The 17,183-nt window shown below is 36.1% G+C and overlaps 1 protein-coding gene across 1 annotated transcript in view; it reads right to left on the bottom strand.

Moving 5' to 3' along the window:
• Positions 1-579: 579 nt before the first annotated feature.
• The window catches only part of TBC1D22B (TBC1 domain family member 22B), a 101,332-nt gene continuing 84,728 nt past the window's right edge, over positions 580-17,183 (bottom strand). Inside the window, exons 11-13 of the mRNA XM_051996806.1 lie at positions 14,134-14,261; positions 13,115-13,210; positions 580-2,682 (exon numbers count right to left, since the gene is read on the bottom strand). Coding sequence (XP_051852766.1) covers positions 2,554-2,682; positions 13,115-13,210; positions 14,134-14,261 — 353 coding nt within the window. The 3' untranslated portion in view covers positions 580-2,553. The remainder of the gene's footprint in view (positions 2,683-13,114; positions 13,211-14,133; positions 14,262-17,183) is intronic.

The raw sequence follows: 17,183 nt of genomic DNA, 5'->3' as shown, positions 1-17,183 counted from the left end.
TCAGACACCTACCAGATATGTGTGATTCTATCTGTAAAATAAAGGGGTTGGATTGAGTGATCCCTAAAGTGCTTTTGGCTCTTTTGCCTCAAATCTCCACTTCACTTCATGTCATTCTTCACCCAGCCAACAGTGAGTGAGTGAAGATCTATATATGTCACTTCTCTAATTAAACTGCAGTGGTTTCCTACTGGTTTTGAGGTCAAATGTTATTACATCTTTATCTTATTTTTTAAGTGTTTCTTGTGTAAATTTTATAAAGCACACAACATAGGTAATTTATAAATAACTAAATAGACATCTGCTGAAGGATGTGCATCAACATTTTTACTGATTTAGTGCATTATCAAAAATATGAGGGACTTGTCTAGATAAAAAAAAATCTTAAAGCTCAGACTCTGTAGGATTATATTAACATGTTTAAAGCCCCAAAGTATTTGTTGACTTTTCAATTCCTTTTAGGACCCAAAATGGACCTCCACCTCTTATTTTACTAATATTCATAGTGTCATAATCCAAGAATTGAAGAGTTTTTAAATCCCTAGTTTTCATAATCTCTGGGGATGAAAAATCAGCAAATAGAGGAGGAAATTCACTATTTATTTATAATTTTTTCACTTTATCCACAATTTCCCGTACAAACATAAAAATTAAAAAAATAAAACCACCACTTGGGAAGACAAGTGTCTTTCTTTAATTAGTCCAGCTGAGAGAGGATGACAAGCCCCCTCCCTTTGGGATCACGTGAGGTGCCCAAGCCACAGGAAGAGGGAGGAAAGGGCTATAAAGAATGCCTGAGAAACAGCTCCAGATGAGGAAGACAACACAGTACCGGAGTAATTGGAGTTAATTGGCAATGAAGATGGTGGAAGTCATCTGCTGGGAACACTGCTCAGTTTTCTAAGAAGACTGCTGTTCTCTATTAACCATCCCCAAACCCCATAACATATTGTTCTGAGGGATGCAGCTGAGATGGGGTGGGAGGTGTGACACTTAGCTCTTTTTGAGAGTAAGAACCAGAAAATCCAGGGCACATACCACACCTCCCTTTCCCCTTGGCACTGACCAGTCACAGTTTCCATTCTGAATAAAATGATGAATTAAGATTAAGAAGGAAAAAAAAATCATCTCCAGATACAAAGGGAAGGGGAGGAATTAAAACCCATGGATTTAATTTCCTCCTCTATTTATGACACTGTCTGTGGGAGGGTACTGAAGTTCAACGAGTTCTACCTCCAGTGATTAGGAGAGAAGCATGAAGAGCAGAACAGAAACTACAGGGAGAACCAGGTAAAGAAGGAAGAAGAGGATTAAGAGAAGCTGTGAGAAACAAATCTATATCCAGGGACTGGTGTTAGAGGAAGTACAATCTACTCCCCTGTAATCACTCTGGCTCTAAACAACCTTTCTTCAAAAGTCATTCCCCCCAGAGGGCCTGCAAAACCAAATCTAGAGTTCAGCATTTTGGTAGGAGAGGACCCTTCTAACCTCAAATGTGCTAGTGCATAGGCAAAATTCTCTACCTTCCAAATCTGGCAGAATACCTACTGCATTGGACCAAGATTGGCTTCAAACATGGGTGCACATTATAAATATAAAATCATATCTGCTACAAAGAGGACATATATTGTACATCTTTACCCATATACATAAGAACATAATATACACATAATGCCTAGGAGTGTTTTGATGGAGAAAGGGTCTGAGGTGGCTAAAAGTCTCTCTCCTCTCCTCCCCCCTGCCCCATCCTTTTTAAAGGGCTGCTTGTATACCTGTTCATTTGGGTCATTCACAGCTGGTTATGGTGGGGTTAGTCTGGACACAAATGGACATCTCGCCCTGAGGGTATGCACACATGCCAATATAGACATGCACGCAAACACGGACACACACAGGCCACACACACACACACATACACACAAACTGAGATGTACACACACAGTAAGACACACATGCACACATGTGGGTGAATAAAGGGAAAATAAATGTTCCCAGCCCTTAAATGCACTGCATTTCCCAGACACTCTCAAGGAAAGCTCTATGCCTCAACGCATCTATCAACTGATAAAAATGGTGCTAGAATGTTGTCCAATATTGGGCACAGGCCAGACGGAGTGGAGTTGGTGAGAGAATGATGAAGATCACGTGTCTTAATAACATAAGGCATTTTTACCTGTGGTCAGATCAAGCTGTGTCTGAAGAGCAATGGACTCAGCCAGAGTAGGGTAACAAGAGACAACCAGGCAAAGCAGGGGCACATACAGGCACAGGCCCTGAGCCTTCCCCTGGTTTTGTCAGTCTCTCTTGGCAGGAGACAATCCTGCCCTGTCCTTTCCACCCTCTCCCGAAGTGAGCCCATCTACACAGCAAGGAATACTGATGTTCAAGAGACACACATCCAGAGACATGGAGTGGTGCACAGGCACACAAAAAGTGAAGACCTAGGTTGATGTGAGCTTTTTACAGTAGAAGTGGTTTCTGGCTTGGGGTCCAAGGGCTCAAACAATTGCCACAGTGATTAGGGAAGTCCAGGTCTCTGCATGGAGGCAGCACCTATCGACGGTAGTGATTGGGAGCATCAGCAAACATGTATTTCAGTCTATATGCTTCTGCCAGGAGAAGGCCAATTTCTTCATTGCCCCAGTGTATCGTAGGTAGATTTTGCAACAACATGAGGAGACCCTGAAATATAATAAAACTTTATTACACAAAGATGCCAAACAGCATGGCCCACTAACCCACTGTTAAGAACCCATCCACAAATCTCATCATCATTCCTGCTCAGAACACCTAAACAACATAGAAGTTTCCCTTTCTACATTCACCAAATGATACCTGCTACTTCCTTTAAATTATGGTCCAAAGTACAATTTAGTTCACTTAAATTACTACTGCACCAATGGTACTTTGCTACATGATGGAGATATAAAGACAAAAGTGAAACAGTACCTGTCCTCAAGAAGCTTACAATTTATTGAGGATGAAATACATACATATAACAAGCATATACAAAATAGATACAAGGGACATTTTTTTCTTCTTTGCTGGAATGAGGGAAGGGATTAGTAGCTAAATCTTTTCACAGAAGTTGGGGGATGGTCTCAATTTTAAAGGAAACTAGGGATTGCAAGAGGTGAAAGTAAGAAAGGAGTGGGAGATCGAATGGGGAACAAAGAGTGTAGAGAGATGGACATGGAATATCACCTAAGGCACAGAAAAACTAGTTTGACTGGACCATAAAATGTGTGAGGAGGAATAATGTGTTTGTATTTTTTTTTTAATTCAGAAATATTTTATTTTCCCATTTACATGTAAACATAGTTTTCAACATTCATTTTTGCAAAGATTTTGAGTTCCAAAATTTTCTCCCTGTCCCCTCCTCAAGACAGTAAGAAATCTGATAAAGATTATATGTGTATAATCATTTTAAACATATTTCCATATTTTTCATGTTATGAAAGAAAAATCATGGGAAAGAAAAAGTAAACAAACAACAAAAGGTAAAAACAGTATTCTTCAACTGGCATTTAGTCTCCATAGTTCTCTCTCTGGACGAGGATGGCAGTTTCTATCCCAAGTCTATTGTAATTGTCTTAGATTACCATATTGCTGAAAAGAGCTAAATCTATCATAGAAAATCATATCATCACATAATCTTGCTGTTACCACGTACAATGTTTTCCTGGTTCTGCTTTACTTCACTCAGCATTAGTTCATGTTAAGTTTTTCTAAGCTTTTCTGAAATGGCCTGCTTGTCATTTTTTATAGAACAATAATATTCCATTTCATTCATGTGCCATAACTTATTCAGCCATTCCCCAATTGATTGGTATCCACTCAATTTCCAATTCTTTGTCACTACAAAAAAGAGAAAAGTAGGAGTTCTTAACTTCAAGTTGATGGATAGATCTCAGGTTTTTAATGCATTTAAGAATTTTATTTTGAAAAGTCTGTAGGTTTCATCAGACTGACAAAGAAATTCATGGAAGAAAAAAAAAAAGTTAATCATCCCTGCATTAGACTATAAACTTTTGCATTTTCCCTAAGACCTATCCACAGTAAGAACTGAGTAAATGTTTTAATTTAATGAAGTACCCTTACTACTTTTTGTCCTATCTTCCCCCTTATTTTTTCTTTTACTTTCTTAATAATTGTTATTTACATAGTGCTTTACAATTTACAAATCATTTTACATATACCATTTCATTTTTATATTCACAACAACTCTATGAAGTATGTTGTAAAAGTATTATTCATCTCATTTTACGGATGAAAGAATTGAGGCTCCAAAGGGCTAAATGATTCACTCCCCTATGTGACTCCACATAGCTAATAAATAATAGCAGAGCTGGGGTAGGTACTGCAAGTTGTTCATGATGTTTATCTGATTTTAAAGAAAATCGGAAGTCAGATGATTTGGTACCTGAGTCTTATCCTGTCACTCTTCCACTATAAGAAACTAGATAAGATACTGAATCCCTCAAACCACAGTTATGTAATTTTATTTTAAATGGAGAGGTCACAAGGTGCCCTCCCTAGAAGCAATATGAAAGCACTTTAAAAAGGCAGCTGAAAGCATTGTAATTATTATTCATTCCCAAATTTTAATGACTATTAGGTTCTTACCACATTATTTGCTAAACCAAAAAAAGATAACTTCAGTTTTAAAAAAATAACCAAGATAAGAAAAAGAAGGAAGCCTCTTCTGCACAATAAATCATTTCTATGCAAAAACCTCTCATTTCTATTTTTTGTTCCAGTCTGGGTAAGTTTTACACATGAGACCATCATTTAGAAGCTGACAAGGTCACCTGCCTGCTCAGAAATATCCAGTGGCTTCTTAATGCTTAAAATATAAGATATAAGTTCCTCAGGCTGGAGTTTAAAGCCTTACACAATCTAGCTTTTATCTAACTTTGCAGGCTTATTTTAAATTATTCCCTTTCATATGTACTATGTTCTAAGTAAACATAGCTATTAGCTATTTCTGGACTTAACTTCCTCTTTTGTTGTATGATTTTAAAAAAATGGATACTACACAAAGAAAATGTGCAAAAATTACAGCTCTTAAAAAGTATTTTTCAATTTTTGTTATAGATATTTTGGTGGCTATTGAGTGTGAAGAGGTCAAGCTTTTCAAAGGCCATTCAAGCCCATAATGAAACTGCATCAGTCTTGACAAAGTCATTAAAAAATGAAAAATAATGCCAAGGACTAACAGAGGGTCAATGCAAACTCAAAACTCAAAAATTAACAAAAATAATAAGTAGTCTTGCTAGAAATCTAAAAAACTGGAGAGGTTATTACTGAATCTTTTACAGATCAGACTTCTTGAAGAAAGAACAATGAGAAGACTAGTAAACAAATAAACAAACAGTGGTTAACTACTGACATGAAGAAAAAAAAAAACCAAACATTATTATGAGCAAGACAATATATATAACTAGGTAATCAAAGCTGGAAAAAGGTAGTTTTTACTGATAAACCTCATCTTTTCACTTAAAGTCATACTGAAATCTTTTTCAGAAGAAGTGTAAATGAGTTTGTAAGATTTGGGAATCTTTATCAGATGGTAAAATAGCCATTCAAAATATTTTAGGGATCTTTTTATTTCCAGTAGGAATGGAAATCTTGTCCCCACTAAAAGGAGCAAGTCATAATCTTATTTGCTTTAATTTCTTCATCTGTAAAAATAAGCTGAAAAAGGAAATGGAAAACCACTCTGATATCTTTGCCAAGAAAATCCCAAATGGGCACGCGAAGAATTGGATATAACTGAAATGATTAAGCAACAACAAATGTGCCAGGCACTGTGCTAATTATGGGGGATACAAAAGACAAAAGTAAAACATCCCTGTCTTCAAGAAGCTTACATCTATTGAGGACAAAAAATACACACATATATAAGCATATATGAATTTTTTTTCCCTTCTTTGCAGGGGGAGATTAGTAGCTGAAGGGATCAGAAATCTCCCTCACATAGGGATTTATATCAGGCATGCAGGGCTGATTCAATATCAGGAAACTATTGCCATTATTGACCATATCAATAACAAAAGTAACAAATCATATGATAATCTCAATAGATGTAGAAAAAGCTTTTGAAAAAATAGAGTATCCATTCCTATTAAAAACACTAGAGAGCATAGGAATAAAGGAAGTTTTCCTTAAAATGATAAGCAGCATCTATCTAAAACCATCAGCAAGCAATATTGTATGAGAAATATTGGCTTTAGCAATAAGAAAAGAAAAAAGAAATTAGAAATTGGCAATAAGAAGATAAAACTATCACTCTTTGCAGATATTATGATGATATACTTAGAGAATCCTAGAGAATCATTCAAAAACCTACTTGAAACTGCTTTAGTAATTGCAGGATATAAAATCAACCCACACAAATCATGAGCATTTTTATATATTATTAACAAATCCCAGCAGCAAGAGATAGAAAGAGAAATTCCATTGGAAATAATTGTAGATGAAAAAAAAAAAGAAAGCAAGCTTCCTCATATAAAAGGTGGCGCATGATCTGAAGTGAGCTCTAAAAATCACATTGATATATTGAGAAGAATTATTTCAGAACTAGAGAAATTCCCAAATGGAGATGAAAAACTTGGAATTGGGAAATAACAGTTCTAGAAATTTATCCAAGATGTGGCTCTTCTCAAAAATGAGACGATTCAGGCCAGTTCCAATGATCTTGTGATGAAGAGAGCCATCTACACCCAGAGAGAGGACTGTGGGAACTGAGTGTGGATCACAACATACATCTTCACTTTTGTTGCTGTTTGCTTGAATTTTATTTTTTTCTCATTTTTTTCTTTTTGATTTGATTTTTCTTACACAGAAAGATAACTGCGTGTGTGTGTATACACATACATACATATATATATATATATCATTGAATCTGAGATCACAGATGATCACAAAGCAAGAAAAATTGTTATAAAGCAGAGTAAACAAATAGATGTAATGTGTCTCAGTCTTGATTTTCAATTTAAAGTTCAAGAAAAATGGTCCATCTCCTAAGCTTGTGCTCCTAAACAATATCACATCATCATGGGTCATGAAAGATGAAACACACAGAAAGGAAAACCTGGGATTCTTTTGTAAGAGTGCAAACTAAGTATACAAATAAAATGCTCCAATGGGGGGAGAGGGGGAGGGAGAGAGAAGAAATCTACATTTCCTTAGTATATCACTAGTTCAACTGTCTCTTCTGTGAGACCTATAAGTCCCAAAACCACTATAACAGACTTTGACAGGGACTAAAGCAACAATAAAGGAAGAGGCATTCAGGTCTGTGGTTTTAGAGGGGAAAGAACTAAATTAGATAAAAAAAGAGGCAAATGAAGAAAAACTGAAGTTAACTAAAAAAGAGATGAATTCCAAAAAGGAACCCTGCCCAAGGATAACACTCAAATTTAGGAAGCATTCCATATTTTTACCTACTCTTTGATATCGTGACACTGGTCTTTTGGCTATTCCACAAACAAGGCATTTATTGCTCAGTTCTAAGCATTTTCTCCATGTTTGGAAGGTTCTTCCTCCTCATCTCTACCTCCTGGCTTCTCTAGCTTCCTTTAAAGTCCTTATTAAAATTCCATCTTCCATAGGAAACCTTTCCCAACCTCTCTTAATTCTAGTGCCTTCCCTTTGTCAATCACTTACTATTCATTCTGTATATAGCTTGCTTTGCATATATTTGTTTATATATTAGCTCTCTCATTAGACTGTAAGCTCCTTGAGGGTAGGAGCTATCTTTTGTCTCTTTTTATAACTCTTCTACTTAGCACAGTGCCTGGCACATGGTAGGCTCTAAATAAATGTTTACTGAATGCTGGATTATCAAAGGGGCTTATTATAGATAATTGTGTTTGAAGTAGGTGGTAGCATCAAGACCAAAATGAGAAGAAAGAGAGGGTTGAAGTGGCTTAGGTCATACAGAGTAAAAGGCAATCTGAAAGTATTCTTGATCACACTCAGGAACATAAAGTATAGCTGAAAATTGGAATTTTAGTAGCAAAAGAAAAAAATGCAACTTGACCAAATTACCATAAGTTCATAAAGACAAACCCTTTTTGAAATAATTTCCCTTTCCCAATATTAAACTGAATTTAATTGGTGCTATGGTCATTATTACACAGTAGTAGATCCATGGACACTATCTGGACTAAGTCTTGTCCATAATTCAACAATTTCCTTTCCTTGCAAATCCTAAATTAGCTAGTTTAGAAAAGAAGTTACTATTTCTTGGTAGGATGACAATAGGAATGCATGTATGGATATTGAAGTAAATAGGGTACACTTACTACTACTTGAATTAATTTTTCAGCTTCTGCAAATTTTTTTACTTAAATGTCAAATTAAGTTAGGGATAGAATTGTCCAAAAAAACATTATTATCATAATTTTATTAAGTGACAGAATTTGAACACAAGGAAGTTCCTTTGTTCAGCAATTCTTACCATACTATTATATATGCTGCTCTTTCTTTTTGTCTATCCATTTCTATTTTTCCTATAGTGTTTGCCCCCTAGCAGAATCTGAGCAGTTATCACATGGAAGGAGGATTACGTTTGATTTACTTGCCCAGAATGAAATTAACTGATGGGAAATTACAGAGCAGTTAACTAACTCAACAAAAGGAAAAACTCACTAATCATTAGAGATGTTTAAAAGTGGATGGGTTGCATCCCATTTTTGGATGCAAAAATGGAGTTTTTTTGATTGCCCAGCACTGAAGTTGGTGAGTTGCCCATCTCTAGAAATTTCAAGTTGAGATGAAATGATAGCATGTATTAGAGATGCTAGTTTCTTGAATTCCTGGGGGAAGAAGGGGTTCTTCTTCAGATACAGGTTGAATTAGGTGGTTTCTCTGAGATTCTTTCTAGCTCCATGACTCTCAATGGTAAAACCTCCTCTCTTCCATTGTCTGTTACTAATTATTGCATATAGACTGTTTCATGAAATTTTGAGTAATTTAGTTCACCTATTTTATTTAGGCACCTGGTATTAGTATTGAAGCTTCTATAAATTTTTCGTTTGGATATTTCTGACAATTTACCAATTGATCAAGTGAATGTATAATTGTGTTGCTCCATTTTCTTCAAATATCTTACCAAATTTCCTTTAAGCTATCCTAGGGATGGCCAATATCAACCTGATATAGCTATTAAACTTTTCTCAAATATTAGTTTGACAAGTTTAGCCAAAGAGGAATAGGTGGCTTTAGTACCAGAAATTTTGTTCAAGTGGCAACTAACATTCCTCCACAAGTTCCATTTATTTCAAAAAATCTTCAGATTTGTGATAAATCTAAAATATTACTTTTTATATGCATGGAAAATGTAGAGTTCGACCTTTCTCCCAGGACCTGAAAATTTAGAACCACTACTACTTAAGGAGTCCCAGATATCAGTCTAGCAATCTCAATGTTAGCTATTGGGTTCTCCTTACATTAGTCACTATGTAATCCTTCTTTCACATTCCATTTATTGAAGTGTTTACCTCCATAGTTACAAGACATGCATTTTCTGGAAAGAAGAGGAGAATGAGGTCCTTGGTTCATGGAGGAGGACCTTACAAGTTCATGTCCCAGCTTTGTTACTTACTACCTGTAAGATCAAGGATAAGGCACAACCTCCCTGCGTCCCAAGTTTTCATGTGTAAAATGAGGGGATGGGAGTAAATCATATGCTTTATCTTCATCTTAATACTCCCAAGTAAAGTCCAAGCAAATAGAAAGCACTTAGATGCCAACTGGCAAGCAAAATAAGCAACTATGAAGTCTGAGGGAGAGTTGGGAAGCCAGCATAGGAAGAAGAGAATTATCTACTAATTCTAAACTTCAACTTGCTTTTTAAAGATTCTATTTTTGGAAAGTTTTCTTGATGCCTCATGTTTTTCCACCATAGTCCTCTGGTAATATGCCTATGCTATCCTCACTAAACACTCCAATGCAACACAGAAAAAAGCTCAGCAAAATCAACCAATAGCCTCTTCATCAAATAGCATATGTCACATTCTGTACCCTTCATCCCCCACTTCTTTGAAAAGAACCATATATGTGTCATCATCTGTTCTCTGAAACCACTACTGCTTATGAGAATTATATTATGAGAGGTCATATTTTCATTTATCTTATATTATGTTTTGGTTTTAATTTTACTGTATTACTTCAGAAGGTGTCTCCAAGTTTTTCTTAATTTCTCATATTCACAGTTTCTTTACTGCCTAATAATGTCACATCACATTCATCTACTACAACGTTTCCAGGCATTTCCCATTTGATAGGCATTCACTTTAATTCCAATTTTTTGATATTACCACAAGGGTGATTGGATATTTTGTTACAAAAGGGCACTTCACAAGAGTCTCCCCAAAGTGAATCTTCATTTCATAGGATTCAGAGTTGGAAGGGATCTTCAGAGTTAGTTTAGTCCAACTTCCTTAATAAAAAGATGAAGCAACTGAAGCTCACAGAGGGCAGCGAGAGGTTCAGAATCATAGAGGATGTTATGTTGCAGTAATTTACACTCAGATCTTCTGATTCCAAACCCCAGTAATATTTTCCATATACTGTCCATTTTCCATTCTTGGTCTTCACTTTCCTCAAGATGGCCACCTGAGAGCTATGTGGTTAAAAGCTATTCTCCTACCTTGCTGCCAGACCAAAGCGATATCAGGAAACCTGTTCATTTTACCAAGAGTCATCTATCATCACTACAGATGATCTGGAAAGCACTTCATCATATTTGAAATGGGTCTGTGCTTGGTTCAGAAGGATAAAATTAGATGACATTCTCAATATCAGGCTCCATTTGAAAGCATACTTTTGGTAGGAGGCCATCCCAGAATATTCCTCATTTATTTCTAACACCTACCATGTAACACTCACTGGCAGTGGCTATGAGCCTTCATTAGTAGGTTTCAGTCTTGGCAGCATGAACAGAACAGACTTGGAATCACATGAAAGTCTGTTTTCTCTTTTTTGGTTCCTTTATTTGGGATAGATCTGATGCTGTTTTCCCCTTTCTCTTCTGCCTTTGGGTCCCTGCTCCAGCTTGTGATGCCAGCATCAAGATTAGCACCTCTCAGTAAAATGGAAATGCTAACTTGAAAACACCTACTTTATTAATCAGTACCCGACTGGTGTGATGTCAGAATCTAGAGATGCTTTTTGGACCTTTGTGTTCCCTCTGTTCTTTGGCCTCCCTTAGTAGCATGGACCTATGTATTCTTTTTTTTTTTTTAAATTATTTAGCTTTTTATTGAATTTTAATTATTATATATATATATATACATACATACATATATATATATATAACAATAATTAATTTAATTATTATAGATTTTTATTTACAAATTACAAAACCTTTTGTTCCAATTTTTCCCCTCCTCCCCACCCCTTCCCCCACATGGCAGGTAGATCAATACATGTTAAATATGTTAAAGTATAAGTTAAATACAATATATGTATACATATCCATAGTTATTTTGCTGCACAAGAAGAATCAGACTTTGAAATAATGCACAATTAACCTGTGAAGGAAATAAAAAATGCAAATGGACAAAAACAGAGGGATTGGAAATGCTATGTAGTGGTTCACACTCATTTCCCAGAGTTCTTTCACTGGGTATAGCTGGTGCTATTCATTATTGAACAAATGGAACTGATTTGGTTCATCTCATTATTGAAGAGAGCCATGTCCATCAGAATTGATCATCATATAGTATTGTTTAAGTATGTAATGATCTCCTGGTCCTGCTCATTTCACTAAGCATCAGTTCATGTAAGTCTCTCCAGGCCTTTCTGAAATCATCCTGCTAGACCTACATATTCTTTAAATTTTGCTTCAATTTCATAATTATTTACAAATCCTTTTGGTAGAACTGCTGGAATATCATTATCGTGGTGGCTTGGGTTCCCACAGCTTTCATAAGCTCCCATCTAACACGAAGTTCTTTTTTTTTGCTGAAAAATCTCTGGTCCTGTCTGGCACTATCCACTAGGCAACAGGTAGTTGTCCTTTTTTAAATACCCCATTAGGATATTCTTCAGACTGTCTTACTCTGAACATCCAACTTCCCCTGTGGCCTTCTCACCTTGGAATATCCTTCTTTCTCCCATGTGTGAGTTCTTCATGATACCCATTTTGGGGAGAGGCCCAGGCCAGCCAAACTTCATTCCCCTCTTGGCTGTGCTTCTGATATACAGGACTTAAAACTTCTTCCTTCCCCTTTACTTTAAGCTCCATTGTGAAGTCTTTCCTCAGTGGAATGTAAGTTCCTTGTATTTGTCTGTCTAGAGCTTAGCAAAGGGCCAGGCACATATTAAGTTCCTAATAAATCCTTGCTGCCATTTTTTAGCCTAACTGTCCTTTTCCTGGGAGAGCAAATGTTACTCCTGATTACAAAGGATCTTGGCCTTGTTAAATAGCCCACAATAACAAAAATTTCCACACTTAGGTGAGGTCTTATGTATATACATATTTAAAAACAGCTTCCATGCTTCTCTTGAATATATTCACAAATGGATGCAGATTCTGGAGTCAGATATCTCCATCTGTTCTGAGGTGGTACTGGGTGCTTCAGATGGTACCTATGGTTGAGAGGTTTCTGCTTTCCTCAGTTCATCTCTCTCAAATCTGTCTCCTCAACAGTAGCACTTAGCTGAAGCAGAGTACAATATGATCACAGCTTGTATTTATTTAGTATTCATGTATTTACACATCTAAAGGTTTGCAAAGTGCTTTATGTATGGTAGGGCTAATTACCATTTTATAAATGAGGAAACAGAGGCACTGAGAAAAGCAACTGACTTGCTCAGGATCACACCCCAAATAAGGATGAGAGGTAGTACTTGAAGCCCAGAACACTATCTCCCCAAACAACCTTGGTATCTATTTGCTTCCTCCAGCAATATTACATCATGCCCATAGCCATAGTGATTAAAAAGTAATTAATCTCCACAATATACCAGCTGTGTATAGGATCAAATATAAATACTAAGTAATAAACTAGTTTTCTTATCTTTCTTACAAGCTCACAGATGTGGTACTACTACCCTAATACTTAACATCCAAGCCCAAGATAGATTCCTGTCTACTTACCTGAAAATCCTCTTCATCCAAGATCTCCTTCCGCCACTTAATTAAGAAGGCAGCACACACATAGAGATGGAAATGAGAAAATCCTTCTGGTTCAGACTAGAAAGAAGAAAATTGGAGAGAGCATCCCAAACTTAGATGAAGATGCCAGGTCCCACTATTCCCTAGATGAAAATACATTAACCTAGAAGCCATATAATCACCCTTTCCATCTAGGTAGCCTGAATATGACTTTTTAAAAAGTTTATTAGTTATTTTTAATGTTGCGCCACAGACATATCTCAATATTGGCCCTCATCAACCCTGCCCTACTTTTATCACAAAGAAACCAAACAAACCAGCATGGAGAACTCACATCTAACTATGAAAGAAGGAAGGTATTTCTGTTGAAAATTATTATTCCAAATATTTCTCAATTTGTGCAGGTAGCACAAATCTGCTACGTAACAAAAACATTCAATTTAATCTTAATTAACTGTCTATATGATGTTCTGAGACACCATACTTGATGTTGGGGAGACAATTCAGATTAAAAAACAATTTTTGAAACTTACACATCTCATAATTGAGTAACAGGATGAGACACAAACATCTAATCAGGATACAAAGTATCACATAAGCACAAAACAAAACAAAGTGTGACACAGATGGGTAAATTAGACAATGCTTCATAAAGGAGCTGCATTTGAGTTGGACACTAAAATCAGAATTCAACATGAGGTAGATGGGGGACTTTCTGGTCATAAGAGAGAAAGTATGAGCAAAAAGGACAAAGGTGATAAAGGGGCAAGGGACATAATGGCAGACAGCTATTCATATTGGATGTCACAGAAACGGAAGTCATAGAAAAGACTAGCAGTGTCGGCTTGCTGAAGGATCTGAATGCCGACCAAAGGAACCTGGACTTCTTGTGGGCAGGCACAGAATATCTAAGACTAGAGGAGTGACATGAAGCACAAAGACAGAAGCTGCATCCTCAGGGAGCACTGCGGGGAGAGAGAGGACATAGGAGGTCTCTGTACCTGGTAGGTATCCCACAGCCGAATGGTACATCGGAGGGGCAGCTCCCTCATAAGCAGATTATTCATCCAGCGAAAGGCAAACTGTAGATATTCAACCTCGTACCTCCTGAAGTGATTGTGTACCTGTTCTAAAACAAGAAAATGCCATTGGGCTCAACAGTATAACCTATGGGACTGGGTCTGAAGAAAATTTGACAATTAATTTGACAAGCACTTAATTTTATGCACTAGGTATTATACTGGGCCCCACAGGGAAAAAGCCTCTGATCTCAAGAAACTTATATTCTACCAGCAGAAACATCTACATATACAAGTAAACAGAAAATATATATGAAGTAATTTGTAATTTGAGGGGAAGGCAACACTAGGAGCAGAGGAAGATCCAAAAAGGCCTTCTGCAGGAGAGAATTTGAGCTAAGCTTTGAAGGAAACTTCGGGATTCTAGGAGGTGGAGGTGAGAAGGACATGTGACTCAAGTATGAAGAACAGCCTATAAAAAGACAATGACAAGAGATGGATTGTTATGTGCAACAAACAGTAAGTATACACTTCCTGAGAGGAAAAACCTGGAAAGATAGGCTGGAGGAAGACTGTAAAGGTTTTTAGATAGCAAATGGGGAGTCTATACTTTATCTGAAAGGGAAGAGAGAGTCACTGGAACTTTTTTGAATTAGTTGAACCTTGAACTGAAAAGGTTACATCTGTACTTTAGGAATGTCATTCAACTATGTTGAACTTGGATTATAAAAGAATAAAGGAATAAATATTTATATGGTGCGTACTATGTGCTTGGCACTGTGCTAAGCCCTTTACAATTATTATTTAATTTTATCTTTACAATAATTCTGCAATGTAGGTGGTGTTATAATGATCCCCATTTTACAATTGAGAAAACTGAGGCAAATAGAAGTGACAAAAAGAAAGAGGCCTGAGGCAGGGAGAATAGTTAGGAATCTACTGCAGTAGTTCAAGTGTGAAATAAAATGAAGCTGTTGACTATGGATGGAGAATAAGGGATTTGAGAAATTCTGAAAAAATAGAATTGACTCGATAAGTGAGGGAAAATGAAGAGTGGCGGATTAACAAGTTTTCATCCCAACAGGAAAAGTAGCTCATTTTCATTACTCTTGTAAAGTTGGGGATGGGCAAGAATCTTACCTCCTCTTCATTCTATACCAATATTTTTCCTCCTAGCTATTTCACATTAACACCGTCCACGAAATATATCCCATGTTGTTTATTTAGTAAGTGCAAAAAACTTACCACATGTGTTAATAATTACCCTTCTCTCAGAATGGGTATCTCAGTATAAGAATGGAAAACAAAAGTTTTAATTGCCTGATATAACTTGTAAATCCCCTGGGTAAGTAATCAAGAAGTTGTTTGAAACTTCTGATATTTTCAAAAATCAAAGAATTTTAGATGGTCTCAGAGCTCATTTAATTTAATGTCAGATTTGGTGAAGAATAACCTTTACAGTAGCCTGAGAGATGGTTAATGATGCTTTGCCTAAATGTTTCTAGTGAAGGGGAACTTAATTTCTTGAGAAAGTCAATTCTATTAATGGATATGTCTATTATAGAAAAGTTCTTTCTGGTGGATGGAAATCTGTTTCTTTACTTAACTTCGATCCCTTGGGATTTTTAGACAGAGCAAAAAAGTTTGGCATTCTAGAGAAATAAAGAATGTGTCTGATCCCTTTTTCTTCCCTTTGGTCTTCAAATATTATTTAATAGCTCTAATAAAAAATCTTTGTTCTAAAACACTACTCCTCTGTTATCAAACATTACCATGCTAAGAAAAGAAGTTGACCACCCCACTTCAGTCAGATCCCAGATAATCAGTTATAGAAGGGGGCTTCACAGTGTTATTTGTCCTAATGAATTCCTGGAATTCCTGGAATACCAACAGGTATACACAGGAGAGTTTTTGAGTATGCATTTGAGAGCCTGTATTAGGCATTTAAAGGATAGATAATATAATAACAACAGTAATGTCAAAGTTTATATTTGTATGATGTTTTAAGATCTTTGAAGTATTTTACATATGTTATATGATTTGATCCTCCAAAAAACTCTTACTTCCCCTTTCCTGATGGTTCTAATGATGTAATAGAGGAGACATACAAAAAGGAACCATAAACAACAGATATAAAAGAAGTACAAAGAAACAAACTATCAGAAACGAAATACAAAAGTACTATGGTTTTCTTCTTCAGAGTATGTAGCTGGGATTGCAGAGAGTAGTATCATTTTAGTGGCTATTTCCTATCACTTTGAATTCTACACAAATCATAAATTAGATTATCACAGGACTCAAAGCTAAAATATGCTTGATGTAAAAAGTAACTGGAGCCTAATAAAGATATCTAAGTAGCAGAGTGATATGATACAACTGTGCTTTGGAAAGATAATTCTACTTTCCTCAAGGTAATGACCAATGGTAACTTCAGAGGACTGAAGTATGCTTCTCACGTCTCAAGAGAGACACAGCAAACTATAAATGTATATATTTTCAGATATGGCCAATATATTGATTTGTTTTACTTCACTTCACTTACTATTATGAGGGTGGGGTTCTATTGTGAGATGAGGAGAAGGGAGACAGTAGAAAGTACAAATAATCAAAAAAAAAAAGCATAAAAAAAAAAAAGAAAAAATAGCTATGTATTGACTGGCCCAGAGAGAAAAGGGTATGAGGTAGAGAGATCGTTAGGACAAAGTTAGTCAACTAGATATATAATTACTAAGACATAGACCAGAGTCATGACTATGGTATTTGATAGGAAGAAATATGTCTAAGAAATACCGAAGGCTAAGAATTTTTTAGGAGTTAATGGAATGGTGTGGGTTTGGGTTTTTTTTTTTTTTTTTTTTTTGGCTTGTCTGTTTTTGTTTTGGTCACAAAGGTAGTCCTTCCTTTGATAATTTATATTCTTCATTTTATCAAACATTGGATTACTTTTATTTGTTTGTTTTTGCTTGCTTCCATTTCTTGCTTACAGTCCTGTCACTGCAATGAAGAGCACACTTTGAGAGAATTTGGGTCCA

This window comes from Antechinus flavipes, chromosome 4 (assembly GCF_016432865.1).
Source record: "Antechinus flavipes isolate AdamAnt ecotype Samford, QLD, Australia chromosome 4, AdamAnt_v2, whole genome shotgun sequence".
NCBI classification, from domain to species: Eukaryota; Metazoa; Chordata; class Mammalia; order Dasyuromorphia; family Dasyuridae; genus Antechinus; species Antechinus flavipes.
Note: the sequence above shows the minus strand (reverse complement) of the source record. Positions and strands in the feature narration are given on the sequence as shown.